Source organism: Manis javanica, chromosome 10, assembly GCF_040802235.1.
Source record: "Manis javanica isolate MJ-LG chromosome 10, MJ_LKY, whole genome shotgun sequence".
NCBI lineage: Eukaryota > Metazoa > Chordata > Mammalia > Pholidota > Manidae > Manis > Manis javanica.
In genome coordinates this window covers 67,460,343-67,487,497 of record NC_133165.1, presented here as the reverse complement: position 1 = coordinate 67,487,497, position 27,155 = coordinate 67,460,343, and the positions used below count along the sequence as shown (strand labels likewise).

General features: G+C 42.3%; 1 protein-coding gene across 2 annotated transcripts in view; it reads right to left on the bottom strand.

Moving 5' to 3' along the window:
- Positions 1-1,366: 1,366 nt before the first annotated feature.
- The window catches only part of MYRFL (myelin regulatory factor like), a 119,812-nt gene continuing 94,023 nt past the window's right edge, over positions 1,367-27,155 (bottom strand). The window contains exons 14-25 of one of the 2 annotated variants that reach the window (XM_073215587.1): positions 26,409-26,572; positions 25,737-25,800; positions 21,325-21,410; positions 18,752-18,826; positions 18,624-18,670; positions 18,323-18,502; positions 12,058-12,120; positions 11,296-11,383; positions 9,341-9,415; positions 6,757-6,877; positions 6,355-6,429; positions 1,367-6,222 (exon numbers count right to left, since the gene is read on the bottom strand). In XM_073215587.1, the coding sequence (XP_073071688.1) occupies positions 6,136-6,222; positions 6,355-6,429; positions 6,757-6,877; positions 9,341-9,415; positions 11,296-11,383; positions 12,058-12,120; positions 18,323-18,502; positions 18,624-18,670; positions 18,752-18,826; positions 21,325-21,410; positions 25,737-25,800; positions 26,409-26,572 (1,125 nt within the window). In that variant the 3' untranslated portion in view covers positions 1,367-6,135. Of the gene's footprint in view, positions 6,223-6,354; positions 6,430-6,756; positions 6,878-9,340; positions 9,416-11,295; positions 11,384-12,057; positions 12,121-18,322; positions 18,503-18,623; positions 18,671-18,751; positions 18,827-21,324; positions 21,411-25,736; positions 25,801-26,408; positions 26,573-27,155 lie in introns of those variants that run through there. The other variant, XR_012122363.1, reaches the window with a different exon arrangement.

Sequence of the window (27,155 nt, the reverse complement as noted above, 5' to 3'; positions counted from 1 at the left end):
AAGTAAGAGCCTTTTTCTTACTTAAAATCTTGAGGAACTTCTTTACTGCAGGTAATTTCAGAAACTGCTCCTAAGAGCCAAGAATCTCCACACTGAAAAGAAATGTTTCTCAGTAGTTGTATAGGATGACAGGCCTGAAGTCTCACAACTCACTTGAGGGGGAAACCAGAACAGCCTAATTACTGTCACAACGCCTTCCATGTTTGGATGTAATACGAAACACTCACTAAGTGCTTTACAGTTAATCTACAATTAATTTAGATATGCAGTTGTTCTGTATAGAATAACATTCAGCAGTATAAATGTAAATGATGAATAACAAGCTGCAGCTGACTATCAGGGGCTGGAATCCTGCAACAGGCAATAGGCTATTTGATTTTCGCAGTTCTATTGGAAGTCATTTAGAGGTATTTTAAATGTGCTTGGAGAAGAGAATCACAACATCCTGTTATTCCAAATAATAGCAATAAAAATACGTGAAAGAGAGAGGAATTCAAAACTTTTAACATGATCTTGCCATGCTCCCTGGTTAAAAAAAAAAAAGAGGAACTGTTTTTATTTACCCACTTTGCACTTAATAAATGTCGACTGAACATCTTTTGTGTGCTTGGCATGTTTTGCAGGTGAGGAAGATCGTGAATGGAAAGGCAAGTAACTCAGCCTAAGCGTAATGGACTTGAACTCATTAAAAGAAATGAGTTTCTAACTTCTTATTTACTCATTCAAAAGGATGTCTTCCCAGGGACCCTCTTAACGATTCTGGATTCAGGCAGCACCTTCCACTTTACAAAGAGATTTCACATAAATATCTCATGTTGTTCACAATAACCCTGAGCACAGGCAGGACTAGTACGTATCCAGTTACGCACCCAGGAAAGTGAGGTGAAGTATCCAGAGTGAACCAGGAGCACTGCGTTTCCTGCCTCTGAGTCTGGTCCTTATTTAGTTTTTCTGCATTTTAGCAGGAGGTGAGACGTGCAGCTAAAAATGGCTTCATAACTCAACCCAGGTGGAGACACGTTATCTGACATCTTTCCCTTAGCATTTATATTTGGCGGTGGGATGGGGCATAAAGAAAGCGAAGGAGTGAGACGCTGATCTTTGGCACCCATCCTCTCCTCCAGTTATGTGTCCTGAGAACTGACAGAGATTTTCTCCATTCACACAATCCAACCAAGAGAAGATGGAGTTGAATGTGGAACACTGCTGGTAATTGGAGGTCTCTGAAGCTGCATTTCTATGAGCTTTAAACAACTACTCATCAAAAATGCACTAGATTCTAAATCCTTGGATGCTCAAGAGCTCAACTGGCTCTTTAGAATCAGACACAAAAATCAATGACACAGGTCCTTGAAGAAATGGAAGCCAAAACACATTTAGTTCTGCCAAGGGAAGGTTTCCCTTGGTTCCTCAGAGTGAGGTTGATATTTAGCATGCTTGAGTGAGCTGTTAAGCCCGGGTGCAATATAAATAGATGTAATTTAGTGCTTTTGACAGGAGATTCCACTCATCTTTGTCCCTCTGCCCTCTCTCCATTCTGAATCATGACTAAATGGCCTCTAATAAGTCCTTTCAGCTTACACAGCCTGGTAAGTGTAAATATCACTTACCAGAGCCATTAACGTGTTAATGCCTTTTTGGTGGATCAATACCTGAGTCTGTGGTCTTTTGCAAATTCTAAATTGTGCAGAAGGGAAAAACTTTCCAAAGGGTAAGTGATGTAATGGTATGGGCTACATTACCTCCCCTTCAAATTCCTGTATTGAAGCCCTGGTCACCGGAGTATGGTAATTAGAGGCAGGGCCTTCAGGAGGTAATTAGTTTAGACAAAGGCATGAGGAGGGTGCCCTCATGATGGGATTAGTGCCCTTATGAAAAGAGACATTCAGAGAGCTTGATTCCTTCCTCTCTCTCTCTCCTCCATCTGCCCGCACTGAGGGAAGGCCGCATGCCGATGCAGCGAGAGGGCAGTTGGCAGCAGCTGAGGCGTAGAGCCCTTACCAGACGCTGAGCCGGTCACCAGCTTGACCTTGGACTTCCAGTCGCCAGACCACGAGAAGTAAATTCCTGTTGTTTAGGTCACCTGGCCTTGAATTTTGTACGGCAGCCCGTGCTGAATAAGTACGTAGTCTAGTGGAAAGGGATGAAAATTAGCCCAGAAAACCTGGCTCACCTCTTATCCTTGCTTAGCCTTTTTTTGCCTCAGTTTCCTTATCTGTAAATGGGGAAATATGAACAACTCCCCTCACTCCGAACATCACAATGTTGTTGTGAGAATCAGTGAGAGGAGGCATGTGAAAGCACTTTGCAAACTGCCAACAAAACTGACTTTTTGCTCTTCGCTTGAAGATCTTTGGTTTCATGACTCAATGTGTTGTTGGGAACCTGCCAGGAAAGTTGAAATCCAAGAATTGTGTATGAAAAGAAATATAAATAAAAATGGGAAAAGAAATGGGTCATGAGCTCTACAAAATGCTGTTGTTTTAAACGTGCTGGAGGGTGGGACCCTGCATGCTAATTATTTTAAGTGAACCTTTATGGTTTGGTTTATTAAAAAAAAATCTGTCAGAGAGCTTTCACATCTTGGTGGAGTTCCTTTATTAGAACTTATGGGAAATTACTGTAATTCTTCTATTTGTTTATGTTATGCAAGTATTTTACATTATATAGTATTTATGCTTTGTATTACATAGTATTCTCTATGACATTTGGGGGCAGCTGATCAAATTAAGATACAGAATCTGACAACTAATTGGCAAGGTAGGGAACTAAGATACTAATGACCTGAGATTTAAAATGGTACTCATTTTTCAGTACCTGAAAAATTATCCTGTTATCACAAATGGCACCAGTGGGCAGCATGCAATACTTCAGCCCAGCTCTTATGGACTTCTCTGACTTTATTTAAAATGAATTTTTTACTTTATAGCAGATTTAGATTTACAGAAAAATTGTGAAGCTAGTACATAGAGTTCCTATAAACCCCATACCTTGTTTTCCCTATTATTAACATCTGTCATAATACATGGGACAATATTAGTGTATTAGTACTGGCTGATGTCCATAGTTTATTCAAAATTCCTTAGTTTTTATCTAATGTCCCTTTTTGTTTGCGGGGTCCCATCCAGGATATACATCACACTTAGTTATCATGTCTCTTTAAGCCCTCGTAGTTGTGATCATTTCCCAGAATTCCCTTGGTTTTGAAAACCTTGACAGTCTTCTGGAATCCGTCAGGTGCTTTGTGGAGCATCCCTCAGTTGGGATTTGTCTGATGTTTTGCTCATGATTAGACTGGAGTTAGGGGGCTTTTGAAAGGAAGGCTTTTATAGACAGTTTAATAACCTGAATTTTGGAGATGTTCCAGGAGAGAGTCAGATAATTCTCTGGAATAAGGACAAATCTAATGGCCTGAAGCAGCACGGTCCACAGTGGGCATCTCAAAACTGGGGAATACCTGCAAACACACAGTAAATCACCCAGCAAAGCCTCTTCTCCTGCAGGCTTGCGTAACCCCAACACGCCACAGATTGCTGCTGGCGGGCTCACTACCCTAATCCTTTCTTTCGGAAGGCTTTCAACAATCTCCTGCAAGAAGCTCTCCCTGAAGAAAAGATTTTCAGCTTTTTAATGGAATTTAATGGGAAAACAGTATTCATTTTATAGAAATCTCCTTATAGGCAACATTACTGAACTACATTAGATATCTGAAACTCCCATATTGTCTCAAACATAAGTGCATGAATAAAAGCATGACATTTATGTGCCAAAAAGAACCCTTAGAACCCTACTGCTGACACGCCTTCTTCTATCAGTAGAAGGATCAAATTAAGAGTCTCTCCTATATGGAGCACCTGGGATGCTATTAAAAAATGGAGAGGCAAATACAGTATCTAGACAGGTCATTCTGGGACGGGCTGATGATCCTGTAACTCAAGAGAACCAACTCTGAATCTAAGAAATTGGAGCAATCCTGAAATATTCCTCCCAAGAATTAACTACCGCATTTAATTTTCTCCAATGGCTATGCTGAAATACAGAAATAATGTAAACATTATGTAAATACACAAATGCTCTATCTGCAGTTTGGTTTTTACAGCTGATGAAAATGCTTCAGTGTACGTGTGAATGTTCAGTGACTCAATCCCTTTAAAATTCCACTGTAATCTTTATAATGATTCTGTTCTGTGCAGATATACCAATAATAGCTTATGTTTATTTAAAGTTCATCTATGCTTTACATGTTTTATCTCATGTAGTCTTATCTGTTGTAGATTCATTGTCCTCTTTTATAAATGAGGAAATTGAAGCTTAGGGAAGTTAACTAACTTGTCTAGATAAAGTTCACACAAAGTTAGGATTTGAACTTTAGGCACGGACTGTTTGGCCCCAGAGTCTCCATTCCTACTGGACCGATCTACCTTTGTGTTAATAAATTTATTTCAAAATACTTTCTGTGAGAGCAAGGATGACGTCTTTTCTTTTCTTAATAGTTGGGGCTTCACAATTAATTTCCAGCCCCATGGCATGCATGTTTAATAATATTTGAAAATAAGGAAGGAGTATATGCTATTATTACTAACGATTATCACTGTCAAGGTACAAAATAAGACAAATTGTCTCATCCTAATTGACTCACAGGCCAATAGTAAGACAAAGGAAGGCCAGTCACTCCACAGCCCTGGAACTACAGTGAGGGGCTTGAATCTTGCAGTTTCAAAATATAATCTATTTATAGAAAATTTGAGCTGTAGGTGGACCAACAGATCAGGAGACAATATCACCACCAAAAAGATAGTTCGTTAGAGCTCATAAAACCAAGGGGACATACCATGACTCAGGGTCCACATTGGGAAACACTAGGGTCCATCAAGAGGCAGAGGGAGATGGAAAAATGGAGCAAGAGCTTTTATTGAAGTTTCCACACAAAGAGGCAGGCAAACTGGCTTAGGATTGGCTCATTTGAGTAAGATCACCAGGCTCTGGGTTACTGGGGCCTAGCTGTCTGTACCTGACCCTGGGGTGATTAGGGCAGAGGGTGCATGAGAATCCAACAAAGAAGGTGGTTTGGTACAGGTTTTGGATTGATTGGCTTGTATTTGAAACCAACAATCTGAAGCTTGTGGACAAGTTTACTACCTCTAGGAATTGGTTAACCCTGGCGGGTAGTCCCACTAGCACCAGTGAGACTCTAAGATGTCAAAACATCAGAATACAAAAAATAGAAGACATGGTCGCTATGTTCCAGCTAGAGGATTTCTGGCCATTCTAAGTTGGGAAAAGCACATAAATCTACCCCAAAGCCAGGCAGAAGTACCCAAAGATCATTCAGCTATAAACTATGGAGACAGGTCTGAAAGCCCTGTAATAGAGAGGAAAAACAAAACAGCAAAAAATGAAAAAAGCAATGACAATGGGAAGATCAACTCTCTGGGCCTAGATTCTCTGGGTTAAAAGACTGCCACAAGCTAGTGCTTCACAAGAGGGCACAGAACATTTAGTTTAGTGTCCATCAAATATTCCGAAGTAGAATTGCTCTATTTCTTTTAAATCCAATTCACTAGCAAGCTACATTCTATAGTGCAATGCATGTACAATGTGTGCACACACATGCACATACACACTCCTGCAAGTACATTGTAACAGTTTGCCTAGATGTGAGCTCAGCATCAGACTCACGTACCCTGGCCCACAAGCACATGCCGTATCACACACTCCCTGGAGTCTATGGTGGGTCCCAGCTGACATCGCTGAACTGGGCCTTTTTGCTTTTTTCAAAAGCTTTGCAATACATGAAGACAAAGTTACGTTGGACCTGCCCACTTTGACCTCACAACTTCCTTAATAGCAGAAGCAGTATTTTCAAATCCAATAGTGCTGTGTACTCCAGGAAATGTTTTCTTCACAGTCATGACAACACCAAATACCACATTATCTCAAGTTCCAGCAGACACTTTATTCTCCTCATTAATGTCTCAAAACTGTTGGATCCAAAGCCCGAAAAAGTCCTTCACCAAAAAATGTGAATATTTTATTCACAAAAAGAAGAAAGAAGTTGCAAGAAGAAGAAGGTTTCCATCAAGCGTATTTCTTGGTATGTTTCTCTGGTAAAGCCCCCACCCAAACTTGAATGAGTTAAACACAGTGCCGATGGAAGTAGAAGGAGTAATCTGTGAAGAATATTCCAGCAAAATAAGGGTCCGTTGAACAGTCTGCTAAGTCCTGTCAGAACAGAAGAAGAAAGAACAGTATAAGAATCAACTGTAGGTCAGTGACTTGTTTATTTGTATATTTATTTAATAGTCCATTTCTTTCTCACTGAACAGAAAAAGGAAAGAAAGAAAGCCAGCTCACCGGTGCAGCTACACGGAAATGGTATGCACTATCAAAGAATGGGGCGACAGGGAGGCTCCAAATGTGCTGGTATCCCTAGTAATGAAGGAAAAAGACATCTGTTTCATAACCACATTTTAGACCCAATTGGAAAGAGCACAGCCTGAGAGAATATTTCCTTAACTATACTAGAAAATGACAAAAAGGTACCAACAGCTCTTGGCAGGGGGCCCTACAGTCTGTAGCTTCTGAAGAACACACAGAAGATGCTGAACAAAGCCTTGTGACCAGGGTCAGCTAGCTAGGGGACACACTGGCATTCGGCTCCCAGCACCAGTCTTTTAGTAAGGAACTGAGGCATTGTACGATTCTAGATGCACTTCTGGAATAAGGATGGAAGGCCGAAGAGCTGGAAAACATTACCTGTGTCATTTCCTGGGAGACTTCTCCATGGCTTTGCATCCATTTGGCTCCCCTTTTGCTATGGAAACATATATTTCCAAGGGTGAATTTGCACTGGAAGACTATCAATGGTTCTGTTGTGCTTCAAGAGACAAGGGAAGGAAGGGGCAAATGGAAAAGCAGTTACCAACTCGAACTAGGCTACACCTTGATAAGAAGAGACACTAATGGGCACCTAAACTGGAAATCCATTCAAAGTTCCAAATTTCATCACAGAAAGCTCCCTGATGCCAAGATGCTAGCTCACATCTCATTACTACAAAAAGAGACTCAGTCTCAGGTGACTACTGCTCTGGACTGAATCTTCACATGTGGAAATCCTCCAACATGATGGTGTTAGGAGGGAGCCTTTGGGAAGTGATGAGATCTTGAGGATGGAGCCCTCGTGGGTGGATTACTGTCCATATGAAAAGGACACCAGAGAGTGCTCTCTCTCCTGTCACATGAGGACACAGCAAGAAGATGGTCCTCTACGAGCCAGAAAGCAGACGCTCACCAGGCACCAAATCTGCTGGCACCTTGATGTTGGATTTCCCAATCTCCAGAACTATGAGAAATAAATGTTTGTTAAGACACCAGTCTACAGTATTTTTGTCACAGTAGCCCAAGTGACTAAAACAGCTATTGAAATAGCACATGAAAATGTTTGAAACCTAATATCATGACTTAAATCACCTCAGCATCAGAATCTCTTATCTCCATAGATTTTAAAATAATTTTTGGATATATCCCTTCTCTTTCCAGTAGCAGCTGAATTTGCATCCATCTGAAATTTCCAGGATTTCAGATTCTGCAAACTTCTGGTCTGGGTAGATACTGTTTGAAACAGTAAGGTAAACACAGGTAGGAATGGGGGTGAGCTCATTCAAAACTACCAGTCTTTAAAGCCATCAGGGAGGAAAGCCTGCCAGGAAGAAGGGCTCTTCTCTGTAGGGTGGCCCATTGATCACCATCAAGAGGATGAGATCCATCTCTCTTTGGAAATTATCTTTTTTTGCAAAAGTGGGACAACATACAATCTCAGTTGAGTACATGTGCTATTTTAAAATCACCCATAGTAGAAAAATGGTTCTTAAACTCAAAAGACTGATTTAGTGGCTCAAGATGATCTTTTACCACTTCAAGGGATGTGCTATTTAAGCTTATTTCCCTCCATCAAAGCTAGGAATGAATGAGGCAATGCTGTTCCAGGTTACTCAGGGAATGCTGGAGAAGGGTACATTTAGCTTCTTCTCTGCCTTGAAATATGCTGGGTTCTGAATCATGAAATTTTAACTGCTTGAAATAAACCTTTCCAAGGCAAGCAGGTGGGTTGAGCGTTATTCGCTCATTACAGAAGCCAAGTTGATGAGGGGAGTATGAAGCCTGGATGAAGGAGAGGAAGAGACAGAGCAGGAGACCAAGATGATGGAGGAAGAATAATGGAGCTGGGGAAGGACAGGGGGAGGGAGGTGGGCAGAGGGAAGAGGGGGAGAAGGAGAAGAGGAGAGACATGAAATAAAATCCCCTATCTTCCTGGTGAGTAGCTCATTGCATAATTTTTTAGTGCAGTGGGTTGAAAGTCTTAAAATATAGTAATTATTTAAAATATCTGATAGGAATAGATTAGAATTTTGTGATTTTGGAGGAAAGGTAGGCATAATAAAAGATACCATTTATTGAGTGCCTACTAGGGGCCCAAAGGGGCAGTGGTCTCACATATCTCATCCCATTGGGAAGGCAGAAAAGTGATGGTTGGCAAGATGGGCTGAGTCTGAGGCCCAGCTCTAACACTTACTAGCTGTGAATTTGGGGACACGTTTTTTGACCTCTCTAAACAAGTGTTCCCATCTGACAAATATAAACTAGAAAAAAAAAATCCCAGATTTACAGGGTTGTTGTGAAGATTGTATAATCCAGAGCTAAAGTATAGCATGTCTGGCATATACTCAGAGCTCAGCAGATAGTAGTTATTAATTTCACTGTTATTAACAGTGATTCCCACAGCAGCTCTATGTGTTCTGGAATAATGTCAAACTTACTATACAGGTAAACTATACAGCTCAGACTCGATAATGTGGTTTCTCCAAAATTACAGAATTGGTAAATGACAGACAAAATTTGAACCCTGGTCTGCCCAACTCCAGACTCCGGCTTCTTCTTTTAACTCCCTTGGGAAAGGGGGTGGGGTCTTCATTAGCATTACTGTCAGAGCTCACCAAAATGCGCAGCCCCATCCAGGGGCCACACTTGCTTGCTCTTTCTCTTATTCCCACCCCCATTCAGAGGGGCACAGCTAGGGCAATTTGCAGCTTGCAGGCTTCAAACCACTTTGCCGGTGTGTATGGACAGCCTAGAGTCTCTCCACTCCACTGTGGGAGCCTGGAAGAGCCCAGCCTCCATGCTGAAAACCCCTCCCTTGAGCTGGCTCACCTCTCAACCCAACCATCACTAGTTAATATGGACAGGTAACCTCCTAACTAATGGATCAAATTGTGAAGTAAATTCAGACTTGCTATTCAAAGAACCACAAAAACAGAACTGTTTTGTACAGCTAGGTACTTACTTGATTTCCAGAGAGAATTTGACATTGGTGGGTGTGTGCTTATTAACAGGAATATTGTAATTGTAATTTCCAGACCTAATTATGGAAAAAAATAAAACTGCAAATCAAAATATGCAGCAAAGACTTCAAAAGGCTTTTTGCTACTGACTATATAATATGTAAACTGTGAAATATCATCTAATAAATCATAAATACAGAAAATACAGTCTAAGACGGTATATAGTTTTATGCTTTTCAGAGACATACCTGTCACCTTGCAGACCAATCTCTTTCAGGGCTTAATATAAAATATACCACAAAGAGTTACAGTTTGTTAGAACACAGATGAAAGGATGGAGAGCCAAATCCCAGGCCAAACACATAAAACTAAACGCCCAGGAAGTGCTTCAGGTCCCCTCAAGGAGCTAACAGATTCCAGAAGACCAATGGAACAGAGGCTGAGAATTCACAATCTCTCAGGAAAGGGGTACTCGAAATGATAAACACATACCAGCTTCTCTACCGTAAATTACTCCCTTGTAGGCTATAGTAGCAGGAAGTACCATGTACTTTCAGAACTTGAATCAACTAAAATTATTATAGTCCTAATTGCCATTTAGAAATGAAAAAAATTACAAGATGGATATTTCCCCCCGACACTTTAAGAAAGATATCTGGGGGGCGGAGTGGGAGTTCATTTGATTCAGATTATAAGGAAAAACTCCAGCAAAAAGACATATTGTGTCTAATATAAGTTCATGACCTGGACATCCCTTGAATTCTATGGAGAAACAATTTAAAACCAGATAAATGTGAAAAAGAGCCAGTCATTTTAGATTCTCTTTACTGAATACTAACTAAATTGCTAAAAATGAGAAATCAGAAATAAAGGAAATAGATCTGAATTGGCATCAGAAAACTTTGTTCGACTGGAGGAAGCTTAGATTAATGGGACTGATTTCCTACTATATGCCTCCCAACATCTGCTTGCTTCACAGCAACCCCGTGCAGTAGACAGCATCCCCATCGCACAGAAAGGTCTGAAACATGAACCCGAATCACCTTGATCTTCATCGTGTCACCCTACTATATTAGTTAATGTCTGTCTCTTTTACAAGCCCACTGAACCTCAGGTTCTTTAACAGAAAAATGAGGATAAATAATATGAACCTCATAGGGGTTTTGTGAGAATTCAATGAGATAATGAACGTAGAGGTCATAAAGAAATTATAAGGTGCCATACAGTTCATTTTTTAAACTCAGGACCATCAACTTGAAGCTTAAGTTGTATCAGGTTGAAAAAGAAATAAGGCTGGAAATCTATAGGATTTGGGATACCAGTTCAAAATACAGGGCCTGGCCTTTAACCTGGTGGGTAAATATTTACCAAAGAAAGAAAAATAACTGCATTCATAATGCCTGCAACCTGGCTATTGTGCTTGCTTTAGTCTGTACTCTATGCTTCTGGGTGCATCTTTACCTCAATACAGGTGACGCAGCATACACTAGAGATGGATCTTGCTGAGAACTTGTGGAATACCCGGATTTTTTTCCTACTAACTGAAAAAGCTAAGATAAGCTATATTCTTTCAGCAGCTAAAATAATGATATTCCTTGTTATTAAAATACACGAATGTGACTGGGAGCCATCGGTAACAATGTCTTTCTTCTCAATACAGTTAACTGGGAGCTTTGTGTCTATGGTCTGTGCCCTCAGAGTCAGCTACAGGGGTGCCCCCTAAAGCTTTTTGCCTTTAGGAGACTGAAGTCACGGAGCCATGGTTTATTGACATTTGCAAACATCAACCGTTTTATGATTCCCTCTTCCACCATGTGACAAATGTGTTTTCACTTAAGGAGCAATGCAAGCACACACTGATTCTACCATGTAGCTTCAGCTTTCACTCCAGGCTCAAGAACCCAGAGCCATGAGAAATTCCAGAAGCAATTGGGGTATAATGGGGAGGCTTACCCACCCGCACTTGAGGCTTCTACTGCAATACCGATGATCTATTATTTGCTGGATTTCCATAATCTGAATAGAACTGATGGTTGTATCAATCCCTGAATTGAGAGGCAATAGAGAAAAGAAAGTAAACTCTTCCTCAGAGAGAAGAGTACTATGCTCTGGTGCGGTCTCCCCATTGCAGAATGTAAAATAAGTTTCCTAGGTAAATGGATCCATTTGCATTCAAATGGAAAAAGGAGGAGAAGAAAGGGGAGAAAGCTTTTTTTTTGTCATTGTTATAATAAATTTTAACAAAACTCATACAAATTCAGGCTCCAACAGCCCCATAACATCCAAAAGCATTTCTGGACCATGGAAGTCCTACTAAATTGAAATTTATTGAAAACGGAAAGTGCAGCATGAAATGCTATCTGGTCAATAAAGAAACCTTAAAAAAAAGTCAGAAAACATAAAATGAAATAAAAATGTAGTCAGAATAGAAGAAGAAGGAAGCAGTTCAAATAAATTATTAAAATCCATGGAGATCAACCACAACATAAAACCCATGGAGATCAAACCACAACCACAGCTTAGCTGGTAGTGAGTGATCATTTCTAATGCCTCTACATGGTTAGGCCAGTGTTGGTTAGAAAACCATAATCCCATGAGTGGGCGAGACAGGTTGCAGCCTTTGTCCCCATCCCTCACTCCAGTGATGCTTGTACAGCCTGCTCTTACTCTGCCTGGCCCCACAAAGCCAAAGAATAGAGTCACTTAAATGTAAACTTACAGTCGCTCCCCCAGTCTGGGCTGGACAGCACATCGCTCACCAGGAAGGATGGGCTTCCTTCTTCTGAAGAGGAAAAATGTATGTCAGTCTTTAAGACTTGGTCAGGATGAGAAAAAAAAACACTGTGTGCCTTTGTTTTTCTGTCAGTTGGATGTTTCCCCACCTTCTCTCCCTGCTCCTTTCAATCCATCCAATATCTATCCCAATTCTCAGAGCAAGTGTACTCTCCTTCTCCAAGAAGCCATCTGGTTTGTGCTGAACTTTGTCCTCCAAATCCTTATGCTGAAGCCTTAACCCCTTAGGATGTGACCATTTGGAGAGAGGGCTTTTAAAGAGGTAATTAAGTTAAATGAGGATGTTAGGGTGGGCTCTAGCCCAGGCCAACTGGGATGCTTAGAAGAGGAGGAGATTGGGACCCACGAAGGGCCACGAAGGTGTGCAGACAGAGAGGGGATAGACCTTGAAAGGTCCAGTGAGGAGGCAGCCTCTGTGAGCCAAGGAGACAGGCCTCAGAAGAAACCAACCCTCCTAACACTTTGATTTTGGACTTCTAGCCTCCGGCCCTGTGAGAAAATTAATTCCCATTGTTCAAGTCACCCAGTCTGTGCTCTTTTGTTACGGCAGCCCTAGCAGATTAAGACACCATCCTAGATCGGATCCGTGGTGCTCACAGCTCCCTCCTTTCCAGTGCTTTCCAGCAGAGCGTTTATCACGGAGCCGTCTACGTGGTGACCACCTAGTGATACATATCTGTCACTATATCCAGGCGTGTTATCTCTGTATTATCACTTAACTTTTCATATATTTTGGTCCTTTCTCAACAACTCCAGAATATGGAATATCTATTAAAATTCTTTGTGTCCTCTGTAACTCCTAGTATAAGACCACACAGGAAAAAAGCAAGCTTAAGGCCCAAGGTAAGGACTGACCTACAGTCAGCCAAAGAGAGAATTGCATCAGGGGTGTGGCCAGCACTTGCTTGTGGAAAGGAAGCTGGGAGAGTGGTTTTGCCCATCATAGTCAAAATGGCATTTTAAAAGCAATTTTGAAAAAGGAACCATTCAGATGACTGGTGTGAAGGCTATGAAAAAAACTTGTAAGTTTTTAAAGTGGATAGTGAAAGCAGTCACTTAGTGGGTTGCTGAACAAATTTAACAAAAGAATTTGAAAGTTTTTGCAGCCATGATTTTGTCAAATTGCAGATAGTTTTCCAGTCTCTATACTCTTTATTGCATTTCTTCATTTGCATTAAACAATATACTATTTATATTTTTCAACATAGTTTTGGAGAAAACACAAAGACATAAACCTCATTTAACAAGACAAGTTACTACAATGTACGCTGCTTTCATGGGAAGAAAAAGAGGCAAGATTTAAAGTAAGTTTCTGTTCAAATTTCTGTATGGAGTTTTAGGACAGAGAGCAAAAGCAGCTGTGCGCATTGCTAGGGGACAGTCACCCCTCCATCTGTCCTGGTTAGGACACACCAGGAGGAGAGGCTCCTTTACCTATGTGCAAACCTGACTGAGCTCCTGGAAGGCAGCACGGCCTTCACTGCCGGGACCCCAGGTAAGGCGGTGCCCAGCTCACTGAGGGGGCTTAGCAAGTATTTGTGCAGTGGTGGAAGGAAGAGAGGAAGGGAGCGAAGAAAGGCCCAGCACATACCCACTAAAAAAATGTTCCCTCTCACACACTCAAGGGGAAATCCCTGGTGCGTGGGTGCAGAGGGTGCTGGCATGGATGGGGGAGCAGGATTCCTTCACCCAAATGGCAAACATGAGTGAGACAGCACTTGAAGGACAGAAGAGTTTCCTAAGTGCGTCCTGCCCAACATGATGCTTTCAGTTAAGGAGAAATGAATCTTGATAGGCGAGGATTTTCCAGACAATTGAATATTTATTTCTGTTTACATTAAGGATACATACATATATACATACAAATTTATATGTATATGTAATAACGTTGAAGCCCATCTCCTGTGAGATTTGTGTATGCTTGCTTCCACAGAAGGCTGTGATCACAAGGCCAGGGAGACACGAAGAGGAGGGGAAACCAGAACTTACCTATCCTGGCTTTCTCCCCCTACCTTTTGTTCTACTTCCCTGCTGAATTTGCAGGAAAAGGTCTCTTTATAAGTTCTGGCAACAGAACTACAGTGCCGCTTTCCCTCCACAGAAGCCTGTTCTCAGCTTCCTGGAGACACAGGACCCTGGGACAGGCTTTAATACCGGGTGGGGTGAGGTTTTTGTTTATTTTTTAAACAGTAATAGAAAGGTAAAGTTCAGAGAGAGAATCTGGCAGATTAGAATTACAAAAATGGCTTTTCAAAAGCAGGATTAGAAATAACAAATTTAAAATCTCCCATAAAACCCCTCCAATGTGTCTCTTCTCTGAGGCAAGACTATTCAATTTCGTAAGGCTGGTCATTGGAAAACCATAAATTGTCCTGTAGTCATACGAGGCTGGCTCTCATTTTACAAATGCCTTTCAGTAATATTCACTATCAGTTCAATACATATTCCCAGTGGTTTTTCATTGTGAGGTTGGAGACATATTTCACAATCATTAGGTAAGATCTCCCAGTAAACAAAGTTAGAAACTTCTAGAGAGCAGAGATTTAAAACAGTGTCCAACCAAAGTACAGCCTGTTGTGGCAGAATGTGTACATTGCACTACTTATAAACCTGTGCTGGAGGCTGAGTTCAAATACAGCATCTTGGATACCTTTTTATTTCCTGATTGAAATGCAAAAAATAAAAAAGACTCATGCCCAAAATAGGTCAACAAGCCCAACTGATGATTGAGTCCTTTAAGATGGGGAACCATTTTTTTGGCCGTTTGCTCTTCTCAGAGGTCTGAGCTCCAAAAAAATAAGCATAAATTTCAGATGCCTTTTGGCTTTGTGAAGTCTTTTAAATCTTCACCCAGTCTCTAAAATCTGTAGAATTCCATATATATTTTTTCCCACAAGCTCTTTGCTTTTTTAGAATCTAACTCTGCTGTCTATTCAAATCTTATTGGTTCCATAGACTAAAACCAAATTCATCACATTCAGTGGGCTCCTCAGAGTAGAAGCTCAAAACCTCCAAATACTCATCTTCTATTTCCTGATTAGTCTTACCCAAGCCTTTTCTTAAGTTGGGGAAGAGGGGTTAACCTTTCTGAGACACCTGACACAATCCGCTTAGACTGAAAAGAAGCATAATGGCTCCACCTCGGTATGCCATAAAAATGCTGGTTTCTCTGTCCTTATTGCACTAGTAGTCTTACCTCTTAGGAAGCAGGCTTACAAATGTGCAGGAGTTTGGTGAACTTGGATATGATTAGCCCACTGAGAGTTTTTCCAAGTTTTTTTTTTTAACCCTTGAGTTTCCTTTGTATTTTTGTCCCTTTTTTGTTGGTCTTCAATGCCTCAGAAACCTCTGCTTGGAAGGATATTTGCCTGGCTGCCTCCTCTTTGGAATTTATGAATTCCAGGGAGGGATGGATGAGCAGCAGACGAGAAGGGCCTTTCCCTAGGCTCCTAGAAATATCCCATAATGGGGACAGCTCAATGGCTCTAGGAAAATTTGGGAGGGGGCTGCTGAGGAGCTTTCCAGAACCATACAGTAAATACTTTCTGCATCTTCTAGAGTTAATTTCAGGTACATGTACACACTGCGCCCAAATAAATGAAGGCAGAATGGTAAATGGGAAAGAATCCAGGACAGGGAGACAGGAGACCCAGACTCCAATTCCAACTTTTCCGGTAACTCACTGCAGAACCTTCAGCAAGGTCCTCAGCCTCTATTTCACCAGCTGTAAAATGTTGGTATGAATCAGAGATTCTCCTGACCTGGGGACTCTGGAACCCAAGGTGATTGCATAAAGGGGTCTGTGATATTGCCTGCGGACTTGAAAAGTTACATCTCTCCCATAGATTTTTCAAGTGCTGCTGTCGGATTAACAAAAACAATTCAATGAAAAGCTTAACTGAGTTTACAATTACATTTTCCATGTATTTTCTCAACCAAATAATCATAAAGTAGAATGGATTAATAGTGGATTCTCAGGGTCAAAAAATCAGTGTGCCACCAGTATAGCTGGTCTCTGACATTCTGTGACTCTTAAATCCCCTAAAGTTTTCAGGCTTTGGCAAGGTGAAAGTACATAGCACATTTAAATCCTTTCCATTTCTCTCCAAATGGAAGAGGAATGAGGGAACAACTTTCCCAGTATATCAGGGAACCTGAGAAGGCAGAACTTAAATTTCTATTTTTGGCCAAAGAAGCTGAAAATTGTATCTAAGACCCAGGCCCATGGAGCAGATCCTCTTCTTCAGGAGTCTTTACAGTGTCTCCCATAGTCACGGAAACATAAGACGCAGACCCCAGAGAACAGAGCAAAAAACCTGCACATAGTTCAGTGATGCCGCTCTCTTGATGGGAAGGGCTGGATGCTATGAGAATGAATTTGCTCAAGGGTCAAGAACCTTTCTGAAAATTAAGATTGGATGAGCCTGTGACCTCTTCCTGTACAGAGTCCTTGTTTCTCTCGCAGGTCTCCTCTGAGGACTGCTCTCAGGAAAGGCTGCCAAGTTCTCCCACGGGGCACTCCCAACGCAAGAAGAGGGTTCACCAGCCCCAGGGTTCCATGTGCTTTCACAGGGATGAAGCCTTTGTGGGTATTTGTGGCAGTAGTGGACTTTTCCATATTTAAAACTATGGAGACTATGATGACTGAAACTAATTCCTGCGTTCACTCGAACCTTTATCTTCACCCTTTAGTGAGGCTTCTGTTCCCAAGTTCAATCAAAAGTTGCTTTCATGAGAAAAATAGTGCAAGTATTGCCTCCTAGAGATGTGCAGGAATCTCTCTATGCCTCACCTTCCTCACTGAGAAAAATGGGGATAACGGTACCTGTCTTTTAGCCTTGTGAGGATTAAATGACTTATTCCTGTAGGCTACTTATGCCAGTGCTTTTGTGTACAATAAATGATGATGGGGATGGGGATTTGGAAAGATTATATTTATTCAAGACTAGGATATGGAATAATACCAAAAGGAAAAAGAAATTACATTGCTATGCCAACACTTCAGCCACTGACCATCTTCTATGTGGCTGTCACTAACCCCTCTTGAAAATATTCTGGTTCATCTTCTTCCAGGTACCTGTTAGGTCTGCACTTTACCAATTGTTTTTATTTATTTGTTTTTTTGTTGGCTTAAACAAAATAAATTTATTTTCTCATAGTTGGGAGGCCTGAAGTCAGAGATGAAGGTGTCAGCAGCTTCACCAACTCTTTTCAAGTTAGATATGACCAATGACACTTGCTTTGGCCAATAAAGTGCTAACAGAAGTGACCTCTGTTACACCCCAGGGGAAGCTTTAAGCACACAATTTGCCTCCTCTTTTTCTACAACTACCAAGGTTGTGGACATATGTGTTGAGATGGCAACCCATCAGCTGGAGCATGGATGACACGAGAAGCAGGAGACCTCTTCTGACCCACATTTGATGTACAGAGTCAGAGTACATTTGTGCTATATGAAGCCACTGTGGTTTGGGAGTTGTTACCATAGCATCCTAACGTACCTAAATACCACACCATACTAATATGCATGTATTCCTATTATTAGCATCATCGTCATTATTATTGTATATGCTTGTTAATACGTATACAAAAGGATATTTCTAAAAATAATTAGTACACATTTGGATGTATTATATTTGATCTTACAAAGGTAATCACACTTTTAGCCCTCAATCATTGTCCATAATTTTTTCAATATGAAAATCCTGTTACTTAAAAAATGTGTGTGCATGTAGGTGTATGTTTCTCCCTAAGAGGAAGAAGATAATCTGAAGTTGGATTGCTGACCTTGTATCTTTCATGGACATCCAGCTTACCCTGAACTTATTAGAGTTTCCAAAGCCTTTTACATTTTGCCCTACATGGTTGGGGGAAAAGCGCAGATACTCCTTTGTTTTTTTAAGTTCTAAGTGAGCCAAAAAATCTACCCATCATTCGTAATTACTTCACTTGGGCTACTATTACTATTTTCGTTTGCAGTGGACAAAGGAGACCGTTCCACTTAAATGAACCAAATTTCATACCTGGGCAGGAACTCAATTACAGATAACTGCAAGTTTGCGTATTTGCATTTTTAAAGATCCTGCCACCCCAAATAGAAGGGTGCAACTGAAGACTATGCAAGTAAATATTAACACAGAAAAGCCCCTCAGGTTCGAAGCCCTAGATGTTTCGTTTGGAACATCCTTTACCTGCCCATGGCCTCTGATGCACTTCCTGCTCCCCCGACGGCCGTTGCATAGGACTTGAGAGGACTCGTCTCTTTCCCCAGATGGGGCAGCAGTGAGTCTCCTGACACGGCAGGATCTCACAGAAGGTGATTTCTGGTACTTGGAAGGAGGGCTGCGTGGTTGCCTGGGACATATTAGATGCTGCATAGCATTGGGCAGAGGGGAGAGAGGCAGCAAGGTTAACCTGAAAGACTGGTTCTCCTGCTGACAATTCACGTGAAATGCAGTCTGGGTCTGAGGGTGAGGAATGTGAAGATCTTACCTGAGGGGGAGGCTGTGGTCGGAGGCTCCCGAGAGCATGTGACATTGCTGGAGGAGAAGATCGAACTGATTAATGAAGGGGGCCTTCAAAAACTCTTTTCCCCAGAGTAAAACAAGAGCAAAACTCACCTCAGAGAGAGATTTGGGGCACGTTGGTCTTGACCTTTTAAGCTAAGTATGTAAAGGGAGACTATCGTCAAGGCACTGTTTAAAAAACACACAGGAAGAAAGCATTAGGGGGCAGATCTGAGTCCAACTGTATCTCGCACAACCAGCTGGCCAAAGATACGCTCTCACAGGTCACACAGATGGGAGAGGAGGGCAGGGGCGGCCATGGCTGACAGCGGCACCGTGGAAACCTGCACAGCTTCGCTTGGCTGCCCTGGTGAGAAACAGCCCTTGGGGCTTCCTGGGGCTCGGAGGCTCCTGGGGCACTCTGCATTGACGGATTTTTCCACAGAGCAGCCCCCTGACCCCGGCAAGCAGCCTCAGACGCATCCAGCACCGTGGAAGATTACAAGAGGAAGCATGTGAAGCGCCGGAGGAAAGAGTCCGAGCCGGGTCCACGTGGTGCTGGCGCAGGGTGTGGACTAGACAGCTGTCCGTGTCATTCCCTGCGGCCGCGTCTCTGACGTCTCCAGCTGCCTGCCTTTCCAAAGCACGATACACCAAAATGGACAGAGGAAGGGGGGCCTCTTGTTTTTGGTCTGTGTATTCACCTGGTGAAAGGGACATTCACCTAACCCTCAAAAAATGCTGTGTCAGTGTGGGGAAGGCCGCAATACAGCACCCATTTCCACAGCACGTGACTTCAAAATAACCAGTATGTACCTCCCCAGTTATCAGAACTTGGGTATTCAAATGGGAGCTATCCTGAAAGGTCCTGGACCTTGGGAAGCCATTCCCAGCCATGCTCATGCATCCAAACCCTCAGCGTTCACTCCTTCGGGGGGTCCCTCACAAGCCCCCCCGCTGCTGATCCTTCACTGTGTGCTGGGCCTGACGCAGGGTGACCTAACTTGACTTCCCACCAGCCTGACTTACTTCACCTGGCTCCCCATCAAAGGTGGTGGATTTACCATCATTAATACACACGTTGTGCCATATGTTTGAACTCCACTCATAAAGAAAGAATTCCCAGAGTGTCCTCAGTAGCAGCAGGCTACTGCCCAGCGGGCACAGTCCTGCCTGAGAAGAGTGGTGCTTTTCTGACAGAGATGCCACCAGACAGAATGTGTTGTGTCGCCCTGGTGCCCACTTGCTGCGGCCAGTCTCCGTCTGTGCTCCCATAGGCCCCACTCGCTAGCTCCCTGGTATCTTTGCCTACACTTTCTGATTTGTCCCTGGAATCTGCTTTAATGCAGGGCCCAGAGAACTTACAGGATCATCGAATGAAATGGATGTCATCTCCTTTCTTTGGGGAAAAGTTTGGTTTTGACCCTTCTCAGGTACACCACCGGCCAGAAACAAGATAATATGCCATGTGTGGGCTTCACGGTCAACATTATTGGAATTCATAAGGTCTACTAAGCATGTTTAAAAAGTAGTCATCAGAATTAGACTCCCTCTAGCCTGTCCATTGGGTGTTTGCAGGAATCTGTGTTCCTGGAGGATGTAAAGGTGGGTGCTCCGCTCTCCTGAGTTGGAAGTTCCCGCAGAAGACAAGCTCACCAAGGGGAGTGGGAAAAATGGCTCATCTTCTAATGGGAGTTCTGTGTAGTGGTGTCGGATACTCAGGGATCCTTCCCGGAGTGGGCAGTTAGAATGCAGAGGGGAGAGAAGGGCACCGAGGGACCCAAACTGTCCGCTGTAGCTGACAAGCTGTTTCAGATCAAGGAACTGGAAGCACCCTGACACCATCCTTTACTTTGCCTCTGAAAATGACTGTCTGCCTGGAGACAAGGCCAGAAGCCAGCCTTTCCCACACTGACACAGCATTTTTTGAGGGTTAGGTGAATGTCCCTTTCACCAGGTGAATACACAGACCAAAAACAAGAGGGCCCAGAGGACACAGGCAAAATGACCAGAGCTCAATGGCTAAGGGGCCATCAGAGCAGCAGGAGTCAGAAGATCAGAAGCCTGGGGAACACCCCATCCCAGGAAGGGGTGACTCACCCCTCAGAGGAGGGGTGATGGTCCAAAGTCACCCAGTGCCTGCATAGCAAATACTTGTGCCTTTACTGCAAGAGTTTGCTTGCTCTAACTAAGTAAATTTGGCTACAATTTCAAATATACATTTTGGGATTACCTCATAGTCCCTTTGGTGTGAAGTCTCACTGACGAACCCAGAAGAATCCTAATAAATATGACTGTCCAAGGGATAGTAGATTGTATTTGATTGTTATTCTTCTCCTTTCCCCAATAAGACAGGAAGGAGAACAAAGAATTTGATAGTTATTTGTGAGACGAAAACACACACACACACACACACACACACACACACGACAAGGCACAGTGAGCTACTTGGTTGGAAAAAAAAATATTCTTTCTCTCACATTTAAATACAAAAAGCCTGTGCTCTTTTGCTCAAAATATGAGTTTAAAAAGGGCTCTTCCATCTCTAAGCTATTCAGGTCAATGCCCAGTTTAAAGAGCTCCTTGTCTTCAAAGGAAATAGGTCAGCCCCCAGTTCATATGTAAGAAAAAGAAGACGGGAAGAAAAAAAGGGCTTTTGGCAAAGCATAACGCCGAGGTTTTCTTACCAAAATGCCATCACAGCAATGAGAGTTATAACCAGAGTCTGGAAAACCCAGTTAGGACACAGTCGTTTTCTTCCTGAAAAATAAACCTATAAAAAGATTCAGGAATGAGCAGTGATCAATCAGCGACACTAGCCGCGAGAAGGACGCCTGGAGATGGATGCCCAGTGGGGACCTTTGCAGCTCCCTGGGGGTGCTGGTGTTCTCTCGTCCACCTGCGTCTCCCCCTCCTCTCTGCCTGGAGCAATGACATTCTCCCAAAGCCTCCTTCAAGTGCCTCCCTTTCCTTGACACTGAGGGCTATAGTAACCTCTCTGTTTCCTGACATCCTGCAGGACAGTTGTCTGTGCCATTCATTTAGCGCCTATTCTTGAAGTTTAATGAGAGAGGAGGACGAACTGGACGAGATACTGAAAGAACCTAGATATCTGTCTCTTTCAATAGGATACTTTTGAAAATCAAAAGGTCTTTAAGACATGATGGAATAAATCCTAAAGGAAGAATTTCAAGCAGCATGACAAACCATGGAGAAGATTTCTGCAGCATGAAATACTACTACTAAGTTACTCCTTAAGTCATACATGTTGGCATCCAATTCTGCTACCTATGTGGCAGGACAGTTCTGGGCCCCTGTCTTATTTATTCTTGCATCCATTTAACAAATATTCATTAAGCACTACTATGCATAACATTATAGGGGATCTAAAAATATGTAAATTATAGTCTCTGGGAAATGAATGAGAAAGCTTTAGGACTGATACATCTTGGCATGAAAACCTGCATGTGAGGAATGGGTCAAGAACTCTAAGATAGGCAGCTGTGCAGCTGGTGGGGAATCCAGTCAAAGAGACAGGAGAAGTTCGCTGCCCACTTACATAAGGTGCTTCTTAAATATGAGTTTTCCTACTAATGCATAGGGAGTATTTTATTTGCTTCCTCTTGGGGATAAGGGAAGGACCATGCCTTTGGTCAGAAGGGAAATAGACGGTGGAGGTAGTTAAGAAATAGCTTCATACTGGTCTTTGAATGTCTTGGGCTGGTTGAATAAAAAACTGTTCTGTAGTGTTATATTGGAGAATGAGGGGGTGTGGTTGGGGGATTAAACATACCCTTTCCAGTAAGTACATAAACCTCAGGGCTATTGTGACTGAGTCATCCATAGGTACAGCTGGAAGCCACTCTGAATACCAAGAAGTAAATGGTTTTTACCACTCCTGCATCTCACTGGATCTGCTCTGAGGATGTCCTGATAACATGCTGTGCAGAGAAGGGACTCAGTGACGTTTGTTGGGTTGTTTGGAATTAAGAAGCATTAGTCTCAGGATAAGAGCTTCCCCTCTAAGCTCCTCCCCTCAGAGGCTGGATGGTTTTAAACCTCCTGCTCTTACTTCAAATCCTTTGACCTACTGTAGGAAAGTAGAGTAAAACCTAGAGTCAGACTTGGAGTTGAGTCCTGAACAAGTCATTTAAATGTTATTGATCCCCATTTTCTTTATCAATAAAATAGGAATGATAAAATAATACCAGCCTACCATTCAGAGTTATTGGGTGAATCCCATTAACACATAATGGTTCCCAAATTCAGGTTAACATGAGAATGACTCTGGAGCCTGTGAAAAACCTAAATGCCCCAGAAAATTCTGATTCAGAAGGTTTTCACTTGGGGTGGGGTGGGGGCTGGGGATCTGTAAAAAGTGGGGTAATGGAAAGTATCCGTGTTTCTTCCTTCTCTCTCCCTGTCCCCCACATACTCAGTAAACTCTTACTTGAACCCTGAAAGCCTTCCCACCTCACCCCACCTACCAACACAGGGCAGGAATCCCCCACCTACCTCTGAGAGGTAGAAAAAGAGAAGGAAGAGGAACACTATGGCCTGGATGACAGACCAGGAGACCTTGTCTTCCTCCAGAACAAGCCCCATCTCGGCCAGCGTTGGCAGCTGTGCGGAAGTCGAGGCAGGGCCCAGCCCAGCTTCTGTCTAGTAAGGACTACCATGAGCTCACAGCCAGCACTGTGCTCATGAATGCATCCACCCACCCAAGATTAGTACTCTGCCCCCACATATGCTTCAGTGACCCAAGGATCTTGAGGCTCTGGGGAACAGAGGCTACCTGGGGGGTTGGTGGCATGGAAGGGGAAATTAACATCAGAGAAACAGCCAAGACCTCCTACGAAGAGCACAGAGGAGGCAAAACACCCTCATTATTCATACTTAATCAAGCTGCCTGGAAGACTGATGTATGGCAAGGTAGAGAACCACTCAAATGGTGGGTTTGAAAAATACTACTACTAATAAACACTTCATAGCACTTCCTGTGTGCCATACTCTGAGTGTTTTACATATACTAATTTATTGAATCCTCAGCAACACTGTGAGGCAGGTATTGTCATCATCCACATTTCAGAGAAAAGAGAAAACTGAAGCCCAGGAAGGCTAAGTTCCTCACCCAAGATCACATGGTCAGTAAGTCACAGAGCCAGGATCTGAACCAAAAAACATTTGGCTGCAGAATCTGTGCCCCTAACCACAGTGCTATGTTCCCTCCCTTTTTATGTCTATAAAAAAAGGAAATACTGTACATCTTTGATGTACACTTTTTGTTATTATTCAAAAGGTCTTCATGGCTTACCAAATGAACTCCTGGTGGTCCAGTAAATCTGAGCCTAAGCAATATTTTCAGCCTTATTTTCTACTCTCCTCCCTAACCCACACCCACCTGATCCTTCAATGAGGCCAGCTCCCAGACCTGTGTTCATACCATTCCATCTGAAACCTCTCCTACAGCTCCTGTTACTACCTAGCCAAAGCTTACTCCTCCTTGAAGGGCTAGCTCCCCCAATACTCCTGCACCTTTGTCTGCCCCCCACAGGCATAGGACAGTGACCGCAAGAGGTCTCCAAGCTGATGGGTGCTCTCTGATGCCTACAGAAGTCCTTTTTCCTGTGGCCACACTCAACCCCCAACCCAAAACACTGAACCACTTAATGTTTGTAATTTAGATTGTGAGCCTTCAGAGAATATTTTCAGACAGGGCCCTGTATTCATTTGACAAGTATTTCTTGAGTATCTACTATGTGCCAGTCCCTGGGAACACAGAGTGAGCGAGGCAGACATGGAGTCTGCTGTCATGGCCATGCATTCTAGTTCATATTCTGAGATAACTGCAAAATAGATTCTCTAGATGCAAGATGGGAGCTACAGAGGCTGCATGTGGCCAGACTGCACCCATCAGAGCTCCCTCTGTCCCACTGCAAACTGGTCAGAACAAAGGGTACCCTCCCTCACACTGTTTGTAATGTTTTGTGTTTACTAACCAACCTGCTATGTGCTGGGCACTGTGCCTAAGGGCTTCAGCTCATTTAATCCTATCAATAATATTTGTAAGGTAGATGCTATGATTATCTCTATTTCCCAGTGCAACTAAGTAACTTGCCCATGAACACTTCCACATATATATATTTATCCACGTACTTCTGTTTATTAGTACACCGAGAAGCTTTTCAGCAGCATAACATTTTAGTAGTTTTTAGTAGAACATTAAACTCTTCTGAATCTTTTTAGAAGAGCTCCATGCAGTATAACATGAGGAGCAGATAGTAAACTGGGGAAATGGCCCAAACATCAGGTCAGCCCTTAAGAGGCTATAGATTCAAGGTTATGAACATCTTCTCCTGCAAAGGGCCCTTGGAAACACTGGTGGGTCAGTAGGAGCAAACTGAGTTTCACAGCTCTCTCTGAGTTGCAGCTGGGAAGGGAACACTGCAGCTTTTCCCTCCGCATGGAGGAGGGTATCCTTTAAGTTGTAAATGATTAACCTTCACTTTTTACCATAAATATTACCCTCCTTGATGAAAGTTCTCTTCATTCATTAATAAAACCATCACATTTTAACTTTTGCAAGCAAGTAAATATTTCTTTTCCATTTGCATATACAGTACTAAAAATTAAAGTGAAAAGAGGGATTAGCGGATATCCCTCGGGGACCTTCTGAAGCTGAGGATAAGGAAGTGGGGTGAGGGGAGCCATGCACACAGGTCTTGCAGCCCAGGGCCCCGTGCGTGTGGAGGCTGATGAATTTCACCTGATAGGGACAATGTACACACAAACTGGCAGAACAGTTTTTCTGAAATGAATATGTTCTGTGAATATACTGAAATGAATATATTCTGAAAGGAATATTTTCTGAAATGAATATGAGTATTTAGAGAAATACTCGTTTCTCTAAATTTCCCTTTGAAACACCAGTTAGTATCTACTAAAGGGACAGTTCTTAAATGCCTGAAATTCATAAGGATGCAAATCAGGGTCTCTATTAACACATTAATGAAGAAAAACATTCTTGATCAATTTCTCTAAAGGCTTTAAAAAACAAAAGAAAATATCATCTGTTCATCATAAAGTGAAGTCTACTTACCTTGTTGCTTTTTTGGGGAATGTCCTTTTTTGGAGAAGATGCACTAAGAGCTCTGCTAAATTTGCTTTAAAAAAAGAGAAAATTAATTACTACTGAAATGCTTCTCCACCAGGGGTTACATGACAAAGGCCCAGGCTATCACTAACACAGCAGTATAACTTTTTTTTATAATACAGCAGTAACTTTAAAAAGGAGAAGTCAAGGCATTTGAAAGTTCCTTTGTGGAAAAGAACCTTAGTAAGCATAAATGAATGCATTAAATGTTACATTTCTCTTTTCCTCAAAATTAGAGCCCAGGAAATGTGCACTTACCTCATTAAGTAATAAAAAAAATTTTTTTCCAGTTTTTCCCTGAAAACTAAACACGGTATGCTAAATTTAGAAATCCCTTGTTAAAGGAGAAGCCACCGTTTTGCTAAAATGCAGCATTTCTTATAACAACTGCTCTTAAGCAGATGATTCATGTTTTATTTCATTTTTAAAGCGCCAGCAGAAGAAAACAAGAAAATTATCACATAAGACAGCTGTGTTCCAAAACACTAAAAGAAGAATAGAGACTTCATTATCAGAAAGTAATGGTTGCCGCTCAATCAGAAAGGCACCTTAGATTGATCTAGTTAGGGAGAGACCCCACTCTCCTTTCTCCAAAGTTCTGTGGCAACCCTGATATACCTGGTTGAACTTGTTTCACTGGCAGAGGACTTCAAACTGCTGAGCCGCTTTAGCCTGGCCAGCTTTCTGTTCCATATTTCTAACTCTTCTATTCTTTCTTCAAGGTTGTTGGTTAATTTGCAGAGCTGCTTCACTGCACCTACATTTTCCATAAAAATCTGGTCCTAAAAATGAAAATAATACAGAATGCATAAATTTACAGTTTGGGACCACTAGGGAATGGTCTCCAGCCCATTCAAAGACAGCTGAAACACACCACAGAAAATGGTTATAGACACACACAACCTCAAGACAAAGCTGGAAAGGTCTTGCTAAATTGCTGGCTGTGTAGTAAAATGGCTTATGTTCAATTTGCAATAAAATGGAATATGTCCTTGAACCCAAGAGAAAGAATGGAGCCGAAGGACATTGTCAGGTTTGGAATCCAAAGATTTATTTTCAGTGGCCATTATGCTATATTTGAAACTCATAAAAAGAAAGTCAGAACAGGCTTATGAATGTTGATTTGTGTGTACATCATGACATCTCGTAAGAAAAGACTCCAGTTCTCCCTGGTAAAGTGCACATCAAATTGCTCAAGCAAAGGAGGGAGGAATGAAGGCCCTGGCTTTTCTCTGAGTTCTGCCACTTACTAGATGTGAGACCCCAGGTAAAACACAACTTCTCTAAGCTTCAGTTTCTTCATGTGTAAATCAGAGGATAATTCTTGAGTTTTTAATTTCTGCTTTAACATCCCTTGAGCTATTA